The following is a 21,597-nucleotide window of genomic DNA, read 5'->3' as shown; positions in this document are numbered from 1 at the left end:
GCGTGTCTCTGTGCACGGAGTACAGGTCTCTGTGCATGTGACGGAGTACAGGTGTCTCTGTGCATGTGACGGAGTACAGGTGTCTCTGTGCATGTGACGGAGTACAGGTGTCTCTGTGCATGTGACGGAGTACAGGTGTCTCTGTGCATGTGACGTGTGTCTGTGCGCATGTGACGGAGTACAGGTGTCTCTGTGCATGTGACGGAGTACAGGCGTCTCTGTGCATGTGACGGAGTACAGGCGTCTCTCTGTCTCTGCATGTGACGGAGTAGGTGTCTCTGTGCATGTGGTGTCTCTGTGCATGTGACGGAGTATAGGCGTCTCTGTGCATGTGACGGAGTACAGGTGTCTCTGTGCATGTGACGGAGTATAGGCGTCTCTCTGTGCATGTGACGGAGTACAGGTGTCTCTGTGCATGTGACGGAGTATAGGCGTCTCTCTGCGCATGTGACGGAGTATAGGCGTCTCTCTGTGCATGTGACGGAGTACAGGTGTCTCTGTGCATGTGACGGAGTATAGGCGTCTCTCTGTGCATGTGACGGAGTACAGGTGTCTCTGTGCATGTGACGGAGTATAGGCGTCTCTCTGCGCATGTGACGGAGTATAGGCGTCTCTCTGTGCATGTGACGGAGTACAGGTGTCTCTCTGTGCATGTGACGGAGTATAGGCGTCTCTGTGCATGTGACTGTGCATGTGACGGAGTACAGGTGTCTCTGTGCATGTGACGGAGTATAGGCGTCTCTGCGCATGTGACGGAGTATAGGCGTCTCTCTGCGCATGTGACGGAGTACAGGTGTCTCTGTGCATGTGACGGAGTACAGGCGTCTCTCTGTGCATGTGACGGAGTACAGGTGTCTCTGTGCATGTGACGGAGTATAGGCGTCTCTGTGCATGTGACGGAGTACAGGCGTCTCTCTGTGCATGTGACGGAGTACAGGCGTCTCTGTGCATGTGACGGAGTACAGGTGTCTCTGTGCATGTGACGGAGTATAGGCGTCTCTGTGCATGTGACGGAGTACAGGTGTCTCTGTGCATGTGACGGAGTATAGGCGTCTCTGCGCATGTGACGGAGTATAGGCGTCTCTCTGTGCATGTGACGGAGTACAGGTGTCTCTGTGCATGTGACGGAGTATAGGCGTCTCTCTGTGCATGTGACGGAGTACAGGCGTCTCTGTGCATGTGACGGAGTATAGGCGTGTCTCTGCGCATGTGACGGAGTATAGGCGTCTCTCTGTGCATGTGACGGAGTAGGCGTCTCTCTGTGCATGTGACGGAGTACAGGCGTCTCTCTGCATGTGACAGGCGTCTCTGTGCATGTGACGGAGTACAGGTGTCTCTGTGCATGTGACGGAGTATAGGCGTCTCTGTGCATGTGACGGAGTACAGGTGTCTCTGTGCATGTGACGGGTGTCTCTGCGCATGTGACGGAGTATAGGCGTCTCTCTGCGCATGTGACGGAGTACAGGCGTCTCTCTGTGCATGTGACGGAGTATAGGTGTCTCTGTGCATGTGACGGAGTATAGGTGTCTCTCTGTGCATGTGACGGAGTACAGGTGTCTCTCTGTGCATGTGATGGAGTACAGGTGTCTCTGTGCATGTGACGGAGTACAGGTGTCTCTGTGCATGTGACGGAGTACAGGTGTCTCTGTGCATGTGACGGAGTACAGGTGTCTCTCTGTGCATGTGATGGAGTACAGGTGTCTCTCTGTGCATGTGACGGAGTACAGGTGTCTCTGTGCATGTGACGGAGTACAGGTGTCTCTGTGCATGTGACGGAGTACAGGTGTCTCTGTGCATGTGACGGAGTACAGGTGTCTCTGTGCATGTGACGGAGTACAGGTGTCTCTGTGCATGTGACGGAGTACAGGTGTCTCTCTGTGCATGTGACGGAGTACAGGTGTCTCTCTGTGCATGTGACAGAGTACAGGTGTCTCTCTGTGCATGTGACGGAGTACAGGTGTCTCTATGCATGTGACGGAGTACAGGTGTCTCTGTGCATGTGACGGAGTACAGGTGTCTCTCTGTGCATGTGACGGAGTACAGGTGTCTCTGTGCATGTGACTGCCACCTACATGAATGATGTGTGAATTGGAGTCTTTGTCATCAGTGCCGATAAAAAAATTAACCAAGACATGAGTTCCGTATTTTTCATTTAGTCTGGCAATGGCATCCTCCAACCTCCATGTGTCACCTAAGTAGGAGAGGAGAGAGGAGGAGAGGAGAGAGGAGGAGAGGAGAGAGGAGGAGAGGAGAGAGGAGAGAGGAGGAGAGGACAGAGGACGATTGAATTGGATTGGATTGTGGATAGGTAAACAAAAATGTGTGTAGGAAACAGTGCTAGAAGAGCAGTGTAGTTTACCATAGACACTCTCCCAGTGGTCGGTTGCTATTGGCCACTCAAATACATTAGGGAGCATGTCTAGTAAAGGAGCTCCGCCCCTTTTCTCAATCTGACCTTCAGAGGTGGGAGAAAAGAAACACAGGAAGTGGCCAAGGTTAACTCACAGTTTAAAAAAAGGTAGACAACTCATTTGACTGAAATGTCTGAACTTAAAATGTCATTGACCCCAACAAAACAGACCAACAGACTCACTCTCATTGGTGCAGGATCTGTAGAGGGTCTTGGCTTTAGTGAGGGCACTGGCCTCCCCCTCCACGCTTTTCTCCAAAACATCTATAATGAGGGGGGGGATCAGTTCAGCTAGGAGTGTTGTGAGAAACATGGAGAATAGAATCTGTGTTTTGGAGGACAATACAATCCCACCACAGAGAGACCGCAACAGGTCTCTCCAGACCAGACAGAACTCAGCCAGAGCCCAGGCCAAGGAGCCGTCTGTCTGCTCTCAGCCAGAGCCCAGGCCAAGGAGCCGTCTGTCTGCTCTCAGCCAGAGCCCAGGCCAAGGAGCCGTCTGTCTGCTCTCAGCCAGAGCCCAGGCCAAGGAGCCGTCTGTCTGCTCTCAGCCAGAGCCCAGGCCAAGGAGCCGTCTGTCTGCTCTCAGCCAGAGCCCAGGCCAAGGAGCCGTCTGTCTGCTCTCAGCCAGAGCCCAGGCCAAGGAGCCGTCTGTGTGCTCTCAGCCAGAGCCCAGGCCAAGGAGCCGTCTGTGTGCTCTCAGCCAGAGCCCAGGCCAGAGCCCAGGAGCCGTCTGTGTGCTCTCAGCCAGAGCCCAGGCCAAGGAGCCGTCTGTGTGCTCTCAGCCAGAGCCCAGGCCAAGGAGCCGTCTGTCTGCTCTCAGCCAGAGCCCAGGCCAAGGAGCCGTCTGTCTGCTCTCAGCCAGAGCCCAGGCCAAGGAGCCGTCTGTCTGCTCTCAGCCAGAGCCCAGGCCAAGGAGCCGTCTGTCTGCTCTCAGCCAGAGCCCAGGCCAAGGAGCCGTCTGTCTGCTCTCAGCCAGAGCCCAGGCCAAGGAGCCGTCTGTCTGCTCTCAGCCAGAGCCCAGGCCAAGGAGCCGTCTGTCTGCTCTCAGCCAGAGCCCAGGCCAAGGAGCCGTCTGTCTGCTCTCAGCCAGAGCCCAGGCCAAGGAGCCGTCTGTCTGCTCTCAGCCAGAGCCCAGGCCAAGGAGCCGTCTGTCTGCTCTCAGCCAGAGCCCAGGCCAAGGAGCCGTCTGTCTGCTCTCAGCCAGAGCCCAGGCCAAGGAGCCGTCTGTCTGCTCTCAGCCAGAGCCCAGGCCAAGGAGCCGTCTGTCTGCTCTCAGCCAGAGCCCAGGCCAAGGAGCCGTCTGTCTGCTCTCAGCCAGAACCCAGGCCAAGGAGCCGTCTGTCTGCTCTCAGCCAGAGCCCAGGCCAAGGAGCCGTCTGTCTGCTCTCAGCCAGAGCCAGGGCCAAGGAGCCGCCTGTCTGCTCTCAGCCAGAGCCAGGGCCAAGGAGCCGCCTGTCTGCTCTCAGCCAGAGCCAGGGCCAAGGAGCCGTCTGTCTGCTCTCAGCCAGACCCCAGGCCAAGGAGCCGTCTGTCTGCTCTCAGCCAGAGCCCAGGCCAAGGAGCCGTCTGTCTGCTCTCAGCCAGACCCCAGGCCAAGGAGCCGTCTGTCTGCTCTCAGCCAGAGCCCAGGCCAAGGAGCCGTCTGTCTGCTGGCACCGCTGCTTTTCACCACATAACAAACATTGAGAAACGTCACAGAACAAAGAACAAGCAGGGTAAAAAAAACAATGCTTTAAAATCGGAGGTCCTTCCCACATGCACTAGCAGTGGTAATAGTAGGAAGAAACAGAGTTAGGACAAAGAATGTTCTTTTATTTTTCTCGCTACCTTTTTGCATCACCCACTGTGTTTCTACCTTTCATGTCCCCACCCCCCCCCCTTTCATTCTGACAGTAAAAGCTCTCTGCCCCCCTCCCCTCTTCATTCTGACAGTAAAAGCTCTCTGCCCCCCCTCCCCCTCTTCATTCTGACAGTAAAAGCTCTCTGCCCCCCCCTCTTCACCCTTACAGTAACAGCTCTCTGCCCTCTCTTTTTTCATTTGTACAGTAACAGCTCTCTGCCCTCTCTTTTTTCATTTGTACAGTAACAGCTCTCTGCCCTCTCTTTTTTCATTTGTACAGTAACAGCTCTCTGCCCCCCCCCTCTTCACCCTTACAGTAACAGCTCTCTGCCCTCTCTTTTTTCATTTGTACAGTAACAGCTTTCATCTCAATCTTCCTCTTTCCCTCTTCCCATCACCCCCTCTTCTGGTTAGGGCAGAACCCCTGCTGTCTCATTGCCTAGTGTGCACACTATTTATCTGCTCATTTAATCTTAATGAAGCCCTGGGTTAGGAACCCTTCATAGGGAGCTTCCTGCCAAAGGGCACAGATCATGTGTGTATGATTGGATTAACAACTGACTGTGTGTGTGTGTGTGTGTGTGTGTGTGTGTGTGTGTACACACACATATGGATTAAAGACCACATGATGCTCGTGAGGCTCACACACACACTTAAATAATGTGACCTTATCTGGCACCAACATCAGGGCCCATCCTGATAAAAAGGAACTAAACAGGAAGTGTTTAGTTTAGTGTCTCCACAGAGCAAATCCTCCATGTATATGTTCTACAGACCCAGGAAACAACTGCAGTATTGCTGACAAGCTGAACATGGAGCACCGATTTGTTGGACTTGACTTCTGACTTGGTGCCCTTTGACCCTCTGTACCGTCGTAAGATGTCTGACTTACATTCTGTCTAACCAACATGCGGTAAAGAGGTCAATCGAACTCAACCTAAACAATTGAAGTGCCATGGTAATGCGTGGGCAAAGATCCCAAATCTTTTAATTGCCCCCCAGCAAAAGGTGCCTATATATGCATGATATTGTTTACAATGTGTATTTCATACTATATGAGAGGTTCAAATCTGAGTATAATGCTTGTATGGATGTCAAACCCGAATACATATTCACGTCATTGTCACCAATCTACTGCATTACAGTTAAAAACAACAGACTACCACCACTTGAGAAAGGAACAACTTCTAAAATTTTATGTAGAGAAAAACTGCCATCTGTCTCCAAATGGGACTTTCCAACCACATAGTGGGCCTGTAACAATACAAATCAATCAGCACAGATTCTGCAACTAGCCACTGGCCTTCTAGGCAGAGTCGCAAAGAAAAAGCCACATCTCAGACTGGCCAATAAAAAGAAAAGATTAAGATGTGGAAAAAGAACACAGACAATGGAACTCTGGACAGAGGAACTGCCTAGAAGGCCAGCATCCCGGAGTCGCCTCTTCACTGTTGACGTTGAGACTGGACAGAGGAACTCTGCCTAGAAGGCCAGCATCCCGGAGTCGCCTCTTCACTGTTGACGTTGAGACTGGACAGAGGAACTCTGCCTAGAAGGCCAGCATCCCGGAGTCGCCTCTTCACTGTTGACGTTGAGACTGGACAGAGGAACTCTGCCTAGAAGGCCAGCATCCCGGAGTCGCCTCTTCACTGTTGACGTTGAGACTGGACAGAGGAACTCTGCCTAGAAGGCCAGCATCCCGGAGTCGCCTCTTCACTGTTGACGTTGAGACTGGACAGAGGAACTCTGCCTAGAAGGCCAGCATCCCGGAGTCGCCTCTTCACTGTTGACGTTGAGACTGGACAGAGGAACTCTGCCTAGAAGGCCAGCATCCCGGAGTCGCCTCTTCACTGTTGACGTTGAGACTGGACAGAGGAACTCTGCCTAGAAGGCCAGCATCCCGGAGTCGCCTCTTCACTGTTGACGTTGAGACTGGACAGAGGAACTCTGCCTAGAAGGCCAGCATCCCGGAGTCGCCTCTTCACTGTTGACGTTGAGACTGGACAGAGGAACTCTGCCTAGAAGGCCAGCATCCCGGAGTCGCCTCTTCACTGTTGACGTTGAGACTGGACAGAGGAACTCTTGCCTAGAAGGCCAGCATCCCGGAGTCGCCTTCACTGTTGACGTTGAGACAGGTGTTTTGCGGGTACTATTTAATGAAGCTGCCGGTTGAGGACTTGTGAGGGGTCTGTTTCTCAAACTAGACACTCTAATGTACTTGTCCTCTTGCTCAGTTGTGCACCGGGGCCTCCCACTCCTCTTTTTATTCTGTTTAGAGCCAGTCTGCGCTGTTCTGTGAAGGGAGTAGTACACAGAGTTGTATGAGATCTTCAGTTTCTTGGCAATTTCTCACATGGAATAGCCTTCATTTCTCAGAACAAGAATAGACTGACGAGTTTCAGAAGAAAGGTTTGTTTCTGGCCATTTTAAGCCTGTAATTGAACCGACAAATGCTGATGCTCCAGATACTCAAGAAGTCTAAAGAAGGACAGTTTTATTATTTCTTTAAATCAGAACAGTTTTCAGCTGTGCTAACATAATTGCAAATGGGTTTTCTAATGATCAATTAGCCTTTTAAAATGCTAAACTTGGATTAGCTAACACAACGTGCCATTGGAACACAGGAGTGATGGTTGCTGATGACTGGGCCTCTGTACGCCTATGTAGATATTCCATTAAAAAAATGTTTTTTTTTTTGCCGTTTCCAGCTACAGTAGTCATTAACAATGTCTACACTGTATTTCTGAGCAATTTGATGTTATTTTAAAGTGGACAAAAATGTTCCTTTTCATTAAAAAAACAACATTTCAAAGTGACCCCAAACTTTTGAACGGTGGTATAGATCACCACTGTATACATGAATCAAGGCAAATCTGGTTCCTGTTTCAGTTATTTCTTTGGTCATGTTCGCATGGGTCAAAAAGTCTGGTTGACGAGAGCCTCCCACAATGCAGGTGAGGGCTGCAGGATGAAGTTGGTGAAGAGCAATTGCAGAAACTTGCAGTTGACTGCAGTCAAAAGTGAATGACCTTTGATTTATTTTTATAAAGTTCATGCAATCGCCATGTTTTTAAACATTGTGATGTCACTGACAGCTCATTGGGCCCTTCCCACAGAGATAACAACCATGTCACCTCCCATCTTTTTAAACATCGTGATGTCACTGACAGCTCATTGGGCCCTTCCCACAGAGATAACAACCATGTCACCTCCCATCTTTTTAAACATTGTGATGTCACTGACAGCTCATTGGGCCCTTCCCACAGAGATAACAACCATGTCACCTCCCATGTTTTTATACATTGTGATGTCACTGACAGCTCATTGGGCCCTTCCCACAGAGATAACAACCATGTCACCTCCCATCTTTTTAAACATTGTGATGTCACTGACAGCTCATTGGGCCCTTCCCACAGAGATAACAACCATGTCACCTCCCATCTTTTTAAACATTGTGATGTCACTGACAGCTCATTGGGCCCTTCCCACAGAGATAACAACCATGTCACCTCCCATTTCCTCACTTCCCTTTCTCTAAAGTTCACCCCCATATTTCTACATCAATCTCTTTTGGACTTGAACCAGTCTCTCTCTCTCCCTCCCTCCCTCCTTCCTATTTCCCCCTCCCCCTCCGGCACAAACAAGGTACAATTAAAAAGCTCACGGTCAACTGGGCAAATTATTTCAGAGTATGCCATACCTGAAACAAAGAGAGAGGTGGAAAACCGTCCTACCCACACACTGCTGTGGTTAAGAGCCAAGAGTAGTGCCTCATTAAGCCCGTCAAAACAGTTTGTGCATATATTAATGACAAGAGGTTGTTGTTTTAGTTCATTTTGGTGTGATTTTTCCCCCCCGGCTGTTCGTACACACAATGGTTTTAAAAGTTAAGATTAAGGCCTCTCGTTGTTTAAACAGAAGTGTTCTTTCAGCTCAGATTTACTCAAGAGTGTGCGACAGCAGATGATTAGACCATCAGGAACAATGACAAAACACAACCTTATTCCGGCCCTTCTTATCTTTTCATACAGTTTGTTCCTGTGAATTTTGTCCTAACCTTGACTGTTATTAGCAGACAATTGTCTACCCGTCTGGTACCAGGGTGAGCTTTTCTTCTGTCAGTATTGTTCTGGTGATAATGACGTCTGATAGAGAAAGTGTGGAGACTGATTACTGTAATTCAAATCACTGTAATTCAAATCAGAGACAAAACTGAGAATCAAATAGACACTTTTTTTTGGCAAATCAGGCTTTGGCAGTGGACAATCATGCCCATTCGACTCAGACAAATTAGGATCCCCCAAGAGTACTCTACCTCTGATCTACAGTACGCTTTAAAAAGCCATACAAGTTAATCACAGATACTTGAGACGTCAAAAGATGGAAAGGAGGAGAAGAGGTGGAGAGCATAACAGAGGGAGGCAGATGAGAAGAGGATAACAGAGGGAGGCAGATGAGAAGAGGAGAAGAGCATAACAGAGGGAGGCAGATGAGAAGAGCATAACAGAGGGAGGCAGATGAGAAGCGGAGAAGAGCATAACAGAGGGAGGCAGATGAGAAGAGGAGAAGAGCATAACAGAGGGAGGGAGATGAGAAGAGGAGAAGAGCATAACAGAGGTAGGCAGATGAGAAGAGGAGAATTGCATAACAGAGGGAGGCAGATGAGAAGAGCATAACAGAGGGAGGCAGATGAGAAGAGGAGGAGAGCATAACAGAGGGAGGCAGATGAGAAGAGGTGGAGAGCATAACAGAGGGAGGCAGATGAGAAGAGGTGGAGAGCATAACAGAGGGAGGCAGATGAGAAGAGGAGAAGAGCATAACAGAGGGAGGCAGATGAGAAGAGGAGGAGAGCATAAGAGGGAGGCAGATGAGAAGAAGTGGAGAACATAACAGAGGGAGGCAGATGAGAAGAGGTGGAGAGCATAACAGAGGGAGGCAGGTGAAGAGGTGGAGAGCATAACAGAGGGAGGCAGATGAGAAGAGGGCAATAAAGTGGAACAGGAAGACAGTAAGGTGAGAGTCTCATATTTCCACCCATCTGTATACACCTGTCTACCATTATTCCAGACTAATTTTTGATGAAGAAAATAATTTTCTACACTGTAGGAGGATCTTTAAAAGAGGGTAACCCCCTCTGCCATTAAACCACTGTTCACCGGAGTTAAATAAGAATGTGCTTAACTTTTTATTTATTTATTTATTTCACCTTTATTTAACCAGGTAGGCAAGTTGAGAGCAAGTTCTCATTTACAATTGCGGCCTGGCCAAGATAAAGCAAAGCAGTTCGACAGATACAACGACACAGAGTTACACATGGAGTAAAACAAACATACAGTCAATAATACAGTATAAACAAGTGAGCAAATGAGGTGAGAAGGGAGGTAAAGGCAAAAAAGGCCACGGTGGCAAAGTAAATACAATATAGCAAGTAAAACACTGGAATGGTAGTTTTGCAATGGAAGAATGTGCAAAGTAGAAATAAAAATAATGGGGTGCAAAGGAGCTAAATAAATAAATTAATTAAATACAGTTGGGAAAGAGGTAGTTGTTTGGGCTAAATTATAGGTGGGCTATGTACAGGTGCAGTAATCTGTGAGCTGCTCTGACAGTTGGTGCTTAAAGCTAGTGAGGGAGATAAGTGTTTCCAGTTTCAGAGATTTTTGTAGTTCGTTCCAGTCATTGGCAGCAGAGAACTGGAAGGAGAGGCGGCCAAAGAAATAATTGGTTTTGGGGGTGACTAGATATACCTGCTGGAGCGTGTGCTACAGGTGGGAGATGCTATGGTGACCAGCAAGCTGAGATAAGGGGGGACATTACCTAGCAGGGTCTTGTAGAAGACATGGAGCCAGTGGGTTTGGCGAAGAGTATGAAGTGAGGGCCAGCCAACGAGAGCGAACAGGTCGCAATGGTGGGTAGTATATGGGGCTTTGGTGACAAAACGGATTGCACTGTGATAGACTGCATCCAATTTGTTGAGTAGGGTATTGGAGGCTATTTTGTAAATGACATCGCCAAAGTCGAGGATTGGTAGGATGGTCAGTTTTACAAGGGTATGTTTGGCAGCATGAGTAAAGGATGCTTTGTTGCGAAATAGGAAGCCAATTCTAGATTTAACTTTGGATTGGAGATGTTTGATATGGGTCTGGAAGGAGAGTTTACAGTCTAACCAGACACCTAAGTATTTGTAGCTGTCCACGTATTCTAAGTCAGAGCCGTCCAGAGTAGTGATGTTGGACAGGCGGGTAGGTGCAGGTAGCGATCGGTTGAAGAGCATGCATTTAGTGTTACTTGTATTTAAGAGCAATTGGAGGCCACGGAAGGAGAGTTGTATGGCATTGAGGCTTGCCTGGAGGGTTGTTAACACAGTGTCCAAAGAAGGGGCGGAAGTATACAGAATGGTGTCGTCTGCGTAGAGGTGGATCAGAGACTCACCAGCAGCAAGAGCGACCTCATTGATGTAGACAGAGAAGAGAGTCGGTCCAAGAATTGAACCCTGTGGCACCCCCTTAGAGACTGCCAGAGGTCCGGACAGCAGACCCTCCGATTTGACACACTGAACTCTATCAGAGAAGTAGTTGGTGAACCAGGCGAGGCAATCATTTGAGAAACCCAGGCTGTCGAGTCTGCCGGTGAGGATGTGGTGATTGACAGAGTCGAAAGCCTTGGCCAGATCAATGAATACGGCTGCACAGTAATGTTTCTTATCGATGGCGGTTAAGATATCGTTTAGGACCTTGAGCGTGGCTGAGGTGCACCCATGACCAGCTCTGAAACCAGATTGCGTAGCAGAGAAGGTATGGTGAGATTTGAAATGGTCGGTAATCTGTTTGTTGACTTGGCTTTCGAAGACCTTAGAAAGGCATGGTACAATAGATGTAGGTCTGTAGCAGTTTGGGTCAAGAGTGTCCCCCCCTTTGAAGAGGGGGATGACCGCAGCTGCTTTCCAATCTTTGGGAATCTCAGACGACACGAAAGAGAGGTTGAACAGGCTAGTAATAGGGGTGGCAACAATTTCGGCAGATAATTTTAGAAAGAAAGGGTCCAGATTGTCTAGTCCGGCTGATTTGTAGGGGTCCAGATTTTGCAGCTCTTTCAGAAAATCAGCTGAATGGATTTGGGAGAAGGAGAAATGGGGAAGGCTTGGGTGAGTTGCTGTTGGGGGTACAGTGCTGTTGACCGGGGTAGGAGTAGCCAGGTGGAAAGCATGGCCAGCCGTAGAAAAATGCTTATTGAAATTCTCAATTATGGTGGATTTATCAGTGGTGACAGTGTTTCCTATCTTCAGTGCAGTGGGCAGCTGGGAGGAGGTGTTCCTATTCTCCATGGACTTTACAGTGTCCCAGAACTTTTTTGAGTTAGTGTTGCAGGAAGCAAATTTCTGCTTGAAAAAGATAGCCTTGGTTTTTCCTACTGCCTGTGTATAATGGTTTCTAGCTTCCCTGAACAGGTGCATATCACGGGGGCTGTTCGATGCTAATGCAGAACGCCATAGGATGTTTTTGTGTTGGTTAAAGGCAGTCAGGTCTGGGGAGAACCAAGGGCTATATCTGTTCCTGGTTCTAAATTTCTTGAATGGGGCATGTTTATTTAAGATGGTTAGGAAGGCATTTAAAAAAATATCCAGGCATCCTCTACTGACGGGATGAGATCAATATCCTTCCAGGATACCCTGGCCAGGTCGATTGGAAGGGCCTGCTCGCTGAAGTGTTTCAGGGAGCGTTTTACAGTGATGAGTGGAGGTCGTTTGACCGCTGACCCATTACGGATGCAGGCAATGAGGCATTGATCGCTGAGCTCTTGGTTGAAGACAGCAGAGGTGTATTTAGAGGAGAGGTTGGTTAGGATGATATCTATGAGGGTGCCCGTGTTTAAGGCTTTGGGGAGGTACCTGCTAGGTTTATTGTTAATTTGTGTGAGATTGAGGGCATCAAGTTTAGATTGTAGGATGGCTGGGGTGTTAAGCATGTTCCAGTTTCGGTCGCCTAGCAGCACGAGCTCTGAAGTTAGATGGGGGCAATCAGTTCACATATGGTGTCCAGAGCACAGCTGGGGGCAGAGGGTGGTCTATAGCAGGCGGCAACGGTGAGAGACTTGTTTTTAGAGAGGTGGATTTTTAAAAGTAGAAGTTCAAATTGTTTGGGTACAGACCTGGATAGTAGGACAAAACTCTGCAGGCTATCTTTGCAGTAGATTGCAACACCGCCCCCTTTGGCAGTTCTATCTTGTCTGAAAACGTTGTAGTTTGGAATTCAAATTTCTGAATTTTTGGTGGTCTTCCGAAGCCAGGATTCAGACACAGCTAGAACATCCGGGTTGGCAGAGTGTGCTAAAGCAGTGAATAGAACAGACTTAGGGAGGTGGCTTCTAATGTTAACATGCATGAAACCAAAGCTATTACAGTTACAGAAGTCTTCAAAAGAGAGCGCCTAGGGAATAGGAGTGGAGCTAGGCACTGCAGGGCCTGGATTCACCTCTACATCTCAGGATGGTAAGTTGGTGGTTGAAGATATCCCTCTAGTGGTGTGGGGGCTGTGCTTTGGCAAAGTGGGTGAGGTTATATCCTTCCTGTTTGGCCCTGTCCGGGGGTGTCCTCGGATGGGGCCACAGTGTCTCCTGACCCCTCCTGTCTCAGCCTCCAGTATTTATGCTGCAGTAGTTTGTGTCGGGGGGCTAGGGTCAGTTTGTTATATCTGGAGTACTTCTCCTGTCCTATTCGGTGTCCTGTGTGAATCTAAGTGTGCGTTCTCTAATTCTCTCCTTCTTTCTTTCTCTCTCTCTCGGAGGACCTGAGCTCTAGGACCATGCCCCAGGACTACCTGACATGATGACTCCTTGCTGTCCCCAGTCCACCTGGCCATGCTGCTGCTCCAGTTTCAACTGTTCTGCCTTACTATTATTTCACCATGCTGGTCATTTATGAACATTTGAACATCTTGGCCATGTTCTGTTATCTCCACCCGGCACAGCCAGAAGAGGACTGGCCACCCCACATAGCCTGGTTCCTCTCTAGGTTTCTTCCTAGGTTTTGGCCTTTCTAGGGAGTTTTTCCTAGCCACCGTGCTTCTACACCTGCATTGCTTGCTGTTTGGGGTTTTAGGCTGGGTTTCTGTACAGCACTTTGAGATATCAGCTGATGTACGAAGGGCTATATAAATAAATAAAATAAAAATTAAAAAATAAAAAAATTGATTTGAACATAGGAGGAGTAGAATAAGGGTGCGGCTAAAAGCAATAAGAATTGGTCGTCTAGAACATCTGGAACGGAGAGTAAAAGGAGGTTTCTGGGGGCGATAAAATAGCATCAAGGTATAATGTACAGACAAAGGTATAGTAGGATGTGAATACAGTGGAGGTAAATCTAGGTATTGAGTGATTAAGAGAGAGATATTGTCTCTAGAAACATCATTGAAACCAGGAGATGTCATTGCATGTGTGGGTGGTGGAACTAATAGGTTGGATAAGGTATAGTGAGCAGGACTAGAGGCTCTACAGTGAAATAAGCCAATAAACACTAACCAGAACAGCAATGGACAAGACATATCGACATTAAGGAGAGGCATGCTTAGTCGAGTGATCAAAAGGGTCCAGTGAGTGGAGAGGTTGGTTGGGGGTCACGGTGATTTAGACAGCTCGCCAGGCCATAGGTAGCAAGCTAGCATAGGATGGAGGTCTGTTGTTAGCCACCTCTTGCGTTCTGTCAGTAGATTAGTGGGGTTCCGTGTGGTAGAGGGGATTAATCCAAATCACACAACAACAACAAAAATAAAAACAATAGATATAGTTTTAGAGGCCCAAGAAGAAAACATAATAATAATAAATAAATTGTCCGATTGTCTATTCAGATAGCAGCCGGTAAGACAGCTAACGGTTAGCAGGCCGCAGATGGGCGTTCAGGTAACGTCGCGACGGAGGAGCCAGCCGGATCTCCTTCGGGTAGATAACATCGGCAGTCCAGTTGTGAAGGCCCGGTGGGGCTCCGCGTAGGCAGTAAAACGGGTCCGGATAGGTAACTGCAGCCCAGGAGTGATTGATGGAACTCAGGAGTGATTGACGGAGCTGGCTAGCTCCAGAATAATTGATGTTTGCTCCGGAATCGACGAAAGCCGATAGTCACACGGATAGCAGCTAGCTAGCTGTGAGATCCGGGTATGAATGTCCAGAGAGCAGGGACATGGAGAGAAAAATTGGTCCGGTATGTTCTGTTTCGAGCCGCGCTGTGCCGTACAAAACTGGCGATAGATTTTCGAGCTAAAGTATAGCTGATGACCACAAACCGTGGTTAGCTGAATACTAACGATTTGCCAGTAAAGAAGCTAACTAGCTTCTGAACATACTGACTTGCCTCGTTAAATAATGACTACACTCACGTCTGTAGCCATGAAGTGCATTGAAAGGCTGGTCATGGCTCACATCAACACCCTTATCCCAGAAAACCTATACCCACTCCAATTTGCATACTGTCCCAACAGATGATGTGATCTGTATTGCACTCCACACTGCCCTTGCACACCTGGACAAAAGGAACACCTACAGTTGAAGTCGGAAGTGTACATACACCTTAGCCATATTACATTTAAACTCAGTTTTTCACAATTCCTGATATTTAATCCTAGTAAAAATGCCCCGCCTGAAGTCAGTTATGACCACCACTTTATTTCCACAATGTGAAATGTCAGAATAATAACAGAGCGAATTATTTATTTCAGCTTTTATTTCCTTCATCACATACCCAGTGCGTGAGAAGTTTACATACACTCAATTAGTATTTGGTAGCATTGCCTTAAATTGCTCAACTTGGGTCAAACGTTTTGGGTAGCCTTCCACAAGCTTCCCAAAATAAGCTGGGTGAATGTTGGCCCATTCCTCCTGACAGAGCTGGTGTAACTGAGTCAGGTTTGTAGGCCTCCTTGCTCACATGCACTTTTCAGTTATACCCACAAATTTTCTATAGGATTGGGATCAGGGCTTTGTGATGGCCACTCCACACAACTTTGGAAGTATGCTTGGGGTCATTGTCCATTTGGAAGACCAATTTGTGACCAAGCTTTAACTTCGTGACTGATGTCTTGAGTTGTTGCTTCAATATATCCACATAATTTTCCATCCTCATGACGCCTTCTATTTTGTGAAGTGCACCAATTCCTCCTGCAGCAAAGCATCCCCACAAAATGATGCTGCCACCCACGTGCTTTACGGTTGGGATGGTGTTCTTCGGCTTGCAAGCCTCCCCCTTTTTCCTCCAAACATAACAATGGTCATTATGGCCAAACAGTTCTATTTTTGTTTCATCAGATCAGAGGACAAAAAGTATGATCTTTGTCCCCATGTGCAGCTGCAAACCGTAGTCTGGCTTTTTTATGGAGGTTATGGAGCAGTGGCTTGCTCCTTGCGGAGCAGTCTCATGTTATGTTGATATAGGACTTGTTTTACTGTGGATATTGATACTTTTGTACCCGTTTCCTCCAGCATCTTCACAAGGTCCATTGCTGTTGTTCTGGGATTGATTTGCACTTTTGCACCAATGTACGTTCATCTCGAGGAGACAGAAAGCGTCTCCTTTCTGAGCAGTATGACTGCTGCGTGGTCTCATGGTGTTTATACTTGCGTACTATTGTTTGTACAGATGAATGTGGTACCCTCAGGCATTTGGAAATTGCTCCGAAGGATGAAGCAGACTTGTAGAGGTATACAATCTATTTTCTGAGTTCTGGGCTGATTTCTTTTGATTTTCCCACGATGTCAAGCAAAGAGGCACTCAGTTTGAAGGTAGGCCTTGAAATACATCCACAGGTACACCAATAGACTAAAATGATGTAATTTAGACTATCAGAAGATTCTAAAGCCATGACATAATTTTCTGGAATTTTCCAAGCTGTTTCCAAGCCACAGTCAACTTAGTGTATGTAAACTTATGACCCACTGGAATTGTGATACACTGAATTATAAGTGAAATAATCTGTCTATAAACAATTGTTGAAAAAATGACTTGTGTCATGCAAAGTAGATGTCCTAAAACTATAGTTTGTTAACAAGAAATTTGTGGAGTAGTTGAAAAACGAGTTTTAATGACTCCAACCTAAGTGCATGTAAACTTCAGACTTCAACTGTATGTGAGAATGCTGTTCATTGACTACAGCTCAGCGTTCAACACCATAGTGCCCTCAAAGCTTATCACTAAGCTAAGGACCCTGGGACTAAACACCTCCATCTGCAACTGGATCCTGGACTTCCTGACGGACCGCCCCCAAGTGGTAAGGATAGGTAACAACACATCCGCCATGCTGATCCTCAACACGGGGACCCCTCAGGGGTGCGTGCTCAATCCTCTCCTGTACTCCTTGTTCACTCATGACTGCATGGCCAGGCACAACACCAACACCATCAATAAGTTTGCCGAAGACTCAACAGTGGTAGGCGACAATGATGAGACCGCCTATAGGGAGGAGGTCAGAGACCTGGCCGTGTGGTGCCAGGATAACAACCTCTCCCTCAATGTGATCCAGATAAAAAGGAGATGATTGTGGACTGCAGGAAGAGGACCAAGCACGCCCCCATTCTCATCGACAGAGCTGTAGTGGAACAGATTGAGAGCTTCAAGTTCCTTGGCATCCACATCACCAACAAACTATCATGGTCCAAACAAACCAAGACAGTTGTGAAGAGGGCACGATAACGCCTATTCAGGATATTAGGCATGGTTCCTCAGATTCTCAAAAAGGTCTACAGCTGCACCATCGAGAGCATCCTAGCTGGTTGCATCACTGGCTGGTATGGCAACTGCTCAGAAGCCGACCACAAAGTGCTACAGAGGGTAGTGAAAAATGATCAAAGATTCCAGCCACTCTGGTCATAGACTGTTCACTCTGCTACCGCACGGCAAGCGGTACTTGAGCGCCAAGTTGAGTTACAAAAGGCTCCTTAACAGCTTCCATCTCCAAACCATTAGACTACTAAACAGTTCATCGAGTGGCTACTCAGACTATTTGCATCGTCCCCCTTTTTTAACGCTGCTGCTACTCGCTGTTTATTCCCTATGCAGTCATTTTAGACCTACATTGACCTCGACTAACCTGTAACTCCGCACATGTTTACATTTAGTAGACAATCTTATCCAGAGAGACTTAAGAGGAGCAATTGTGGTTAAGTGCCTTGCTCAAGGGCACACCAGATGTTTGGGCTTGGGATTCGAACCAGTGACCTTTAAGTTACCGACCCAACACTCTTAACCATTAGGCTACCGACTCACTGCTTCTTTATTATATTAATTGTGCTACTCATTTTCTTACTTTAGTTTATTATCCTTTTTTTTGCTAATATTGTCTTCAAAAATAACATTAAATATTCATTGTTGGTTAAGGGCTAGGAAGTAAGCATTTCACGGTGTTGTGAAAAAAAAAAGTCCTCTCGCTGTCAACTAAGTTTATTTTTGTATGAACATGACAAGATTCAACAACTGAGACATAAACGGAGCAAGTTCCACAGACATGTGACTAACAGAAGTTGAATAACATGTCCCTGAACAAAGGGGGGAGTCAAAAATCAAAAGTAACAGTCAGTATCTGGTGTGGCCACCAGCTGCATTAAGTACTGCAGTGTATCTCCTCCTCATGGACTGCAACAGATTTGCCAGTTCTTGCTATGAGATGTTAACCCACTCTTCCACTAAGGCACGTGGAAGTTCACGGACATTTCTGGGGGGGGGGGGGATGACCCTTAACCCTCACCCTCCGATCCAACAGGTCCCAGACATGCTCATTGGGATTGCTCTTCACTGGCCATGGCAGAACAATGACATTTCTGTCTTGCAGGAAATCATGCACAGAATAAGCAGTACGGCCGGTGGCATTGTCATGCTGGAGGGTCATGTTAAGATGAGCCTGTAGGAAGGGTATCACAGTCTTCCCTGTAATGCACAGTATTGAGATTGCCTGCAATGACAAGTTCAGTCCGATGATGCGGTGACACACCACCCCAGACCATGACGGACCCTCCACCTCGATCCCGCTCCAGAGTACAGGCCTTGGTGTAACACTCATTCCTTCGACGATAAACGCGAATCCGACCATCACCCTTGGTGAGACAAAACCGCGACTCGTCAGCGAAGAGCACTTTTGCCAGTCCTGTCTGGTCCAGCGATGGTGGGTTTGTGCCCATAGGCGACGTTGTTGCCGGTGATGTCTGGTGAGGACTTGCCTTAACACAGGCCTGCAAGTCCTCAGTCCAGCCTCTTTCAGCCTATTGCGGACAGTCTGAGGACTGATGGAGGGATTGTGCGTTCCTGGTGTAACTCGGGTAGTTGTTGTTGCCATCCTGTACCTGTCCCGCAGGTGTGATGTTCGGATGTACCAATTCTGTGCAGGTGTTGTTACACGTGGTCTACCACTGCGAGGACGATCAGCTGTCCCTCCTGTAGCGCTGTTTTAGGTGTCTCAAAGTACAGACATTGCAATTTATTGCCCTGGCCACATCTGCAGGCCTCATGCCTCCTTCCAGCATGCCTAAGGCACGTTCACGCAGATGAGCAGGGACCCTGGGAATCTTTCCTTCTTTCTTTCTAAAGGCCTCTTTAGTGTCCTAAGTTTTCACAACTGTGACCTTAATTGCCTACCGTCTGTAAGCTGTTAGTGTCTTAACGACCGTTCCAGAAGTGCATGTTTATTAATTGTTTATGGTTCATTGAACAGGCATGGGAAACAGTGTTTAAACCCTTTACAATGAAGACGAAGTTATTTTGATTTTTACGACTTATCTTTGAAAGACAGGGTCCTGAAAAAGGGACGTTTCTTTTTTGCCGAGTTTACAATTTGACTTGGCACACGTGCAGGGACATACATTTATCCAATGTAATCAGACAGACCGCCGAGCCCCCACCACCACCACCCAATCCTTCAGGTGTAAGGGAAGCATTCCTGTCAATCTACTGTCAAGATGGTGCTAACCAGATGGTGTTAACGCCTCCAACTATTCTAAGGTTGGGATTTCATCAGATCAGATGACACTTTGTCCTCTATGCACTTATATATAAAAATATATATATACTATGCACATATATATAAAAATATATATATACAAATATAAATATATATATATATATATATATATTCATGCGTTGGCAGTAAATGCTGCAGATAGATGACACCATTAACCACAGTGACTATTCCTAGAGCCCCTGTTTTTCCCTGAAGGACAAGCTGCTGTAACCCCAGCAAATCTTTCAACCACACAAACCCCAGCCACCACCCCTACACCCAGCCCCCTCTCACTCCTACCTCCCTGACCAACAGATCCACACCCAGCCCCCTCTCACTCCTACCTCCTTGACCAACAGATCCACACCCATCCCCCTCTCACTCCTACCTCCCTGACCAACAGATCCACACCCAGCCCCCTCTCACTCCTACCTCCCTGACCAACAGATCCACACCCAGCCCCCTCTCACTCCTACCTCCCTGACCAACAGATCCACACCCAGCCCTCTCTCACTCCTACCTCCCTGACCAACAGATCCACACCCAGCCCCCTCTCACTCCTACCTCCCTGACCAACAGATCCACTCCCAGTCCTCACACCTCCCTGGAAAACTCACTGAATCCAAACTGTGCCATGCTACAAGACTTTCAAACCTTTGAGGACCACCTCCAGTTCGTCTTGTAGGATGTCAAAGGTGCTGTATCGGGAGCTGGTCTCTGGGATGATGTTCTTCTTCAACCAGCCTCCACAGGCGTACTGGTAGAAGTTGTCACACGGGTCCACATTGGCATCCATGTTCTCTATCAGACGAGACGCTGCACACAGACAAATACAGCTCATATTCTACCTATGTATGTATGTATGTATGTATGTATGTATGTATGTATGTATGTATGTATGTATGTATGTATGTATGTATGTATGTATGTATGTATGTATGTATGTATGTATGTATGTATGTATGTATGTATGTATGTATGTATGTATGTATGTATGTATGTATGTATGTATGTATGTATGTATGTATGCATGTATGTATGTATGTATGTATGTATGTATGTATGTATGCATGTATGTATGTATGTATGTACGTACGTATGCATGTATGTATATTTACCTGCCTGAGTGCAGTCCGCCGTGGTGCAGACACCATCTAAAAAGGGAGAAAAAATATATATAAACCAAACAAGTTTATTCATTACTTAAAAGGATAATTGTTTTTTTACAATCAGATCTCTATTTTTGATGTAATGGCATGTTATAGAAGCATCCAAACAGCTTTTTTTGTGATTTCACTTGGTTTTCAAGAGACTCGAGCGATACCTCTGTCCATTCTAGCAGCAGGCTACACGGAGAATGGAACTGCTGGATAGTGGAAAGCTTAGGTCGCACAAACAGGAATATAATGCTGCGGATAAAGTTCAGAATGATAATTTCATGTGTATAACATCTTAAGGTCTGCATCACTATACTGAGAGCGTTTCCGTTTCTAAAAGGACGGGGTGTTTATATGTTCTCCCCCGTACTGCACGGAAATGGGAGAAAGAAAAAAAAATTAAGTGTCCGGACACCTCTATAACATGAGACTTACATCAATAACAGAGATTTGGTTGTTTAAAAAACTAAAATTTTAAAAAAAGTATACTTTAAGCTCTCTAAATGTATATTACATCTAGATAAATTGTAGATGGATCACACTGTCACAAACCTCACGGTACTACAGGAAGTAGATGCACACGGTCACAAACCTCACGGTACTACAGGAAGTAGATGCACACGGTCACAAACCTCACGGTACTACAGGAAGTAGATGCACACGGTCACAAACCTCACGGTACTACAGGAAGTAGATGCACACGGTCACAAACCTCACGGTACTACAGGAAGTAGATGCACACGATCACAAACCTCACGGTACTACAGGAAGTAGATGCACACGATCACAAACCTCACGGTACTACAGGAAGTAGATGCACACTGTCACAAACCTCACGGTACTACAGGAAGTAGATGCACACGGTCACAAACCTCACGGTACTACAGGAAGTAGATGCACACGGTCACAAACCTCACGGTACTACAGGAAGTAGATGCACACGGTCACAAACCTCACGGTACTACAGGAAGTAGATGCACACGGTCACAAACCTCACGGTACTACAGGAAGTTGATGCACACGGTCACAAACCTCACAGTACTACAGGAAGTAGATGCACACGGTCACAAACCTCACGGTACTACAGGAAGTAGATGCACATCTAAGTGAACGGAACTGAATGAACAATGTTTGACTTGGTTAAATGGCTGAATGAACATTTGGCTCCTGAGAGCGCTTCATGGTTTATTTGTAATGAATGTTTGGCATAATCTACAT

The 21,597-nt window shown here is 47.1% G+C and overlaps 1 protein-coding gene across 7 annotated transcripts in view; it reads right to left on the bottom strand.

Moving 5' to 3' along the window:
* LOC123992502 (neprilysin-like) overlaps positions 1–21,597 on the bottom strand; it is an 86,213-nt gene that overhangs the window by 37,887 nt on the left and 26,729 nt on the right. For all 7 annotated transcript variants that reach the window (XM_046293698.1, XM_046293692.1, XM_046293693.1 and 4 more), the window contains 5 exons: positions 20,341–20,376; positions 19,877–20,038; positions 2,594–2,674; positions 2,360–2,455; positions 2,073–2,191 (listed from right to left, as the gene is read on the bottom strand). In XM_046293698.1, the coding sequence (XP_046149654.1) occupies positions 2,073–2,191; positions 2,360–2,455; positions 2,594–2,674; positions 19,877–20,038; positions 20,341–20,376 (494 nt within the window). The remainder of the gene's footprint in view (positions 1–2,072; positions 2,192–2,359; positions 2,456–2,593; positions 2,675–19,876; positions 20,039–20,340; positions 20,377–21,597) is intronic.

Source organism: Oncorhynchus gorbuscha, linkage group LG13, assembly GCF_021184085.1.
Source record: "Oncorhynchus gorbuscha isolate QuinsamMale2020 ecotype Even-year linkage group LG13, OgorEven_v1.0, whole genome shotgun sequence".
NCBI lineage: Eukaryota > Metazoa > Chordata > Actinopteri > Salmoniformes > Salmonidae > Oncorhynchus > Oncorhynchus gorbuscha.
The sequence above is the reverse complement of the archived record's forward strand: the minus strand, read 5'-3'. Positions and strand labels throughout refer to the sequence as shown.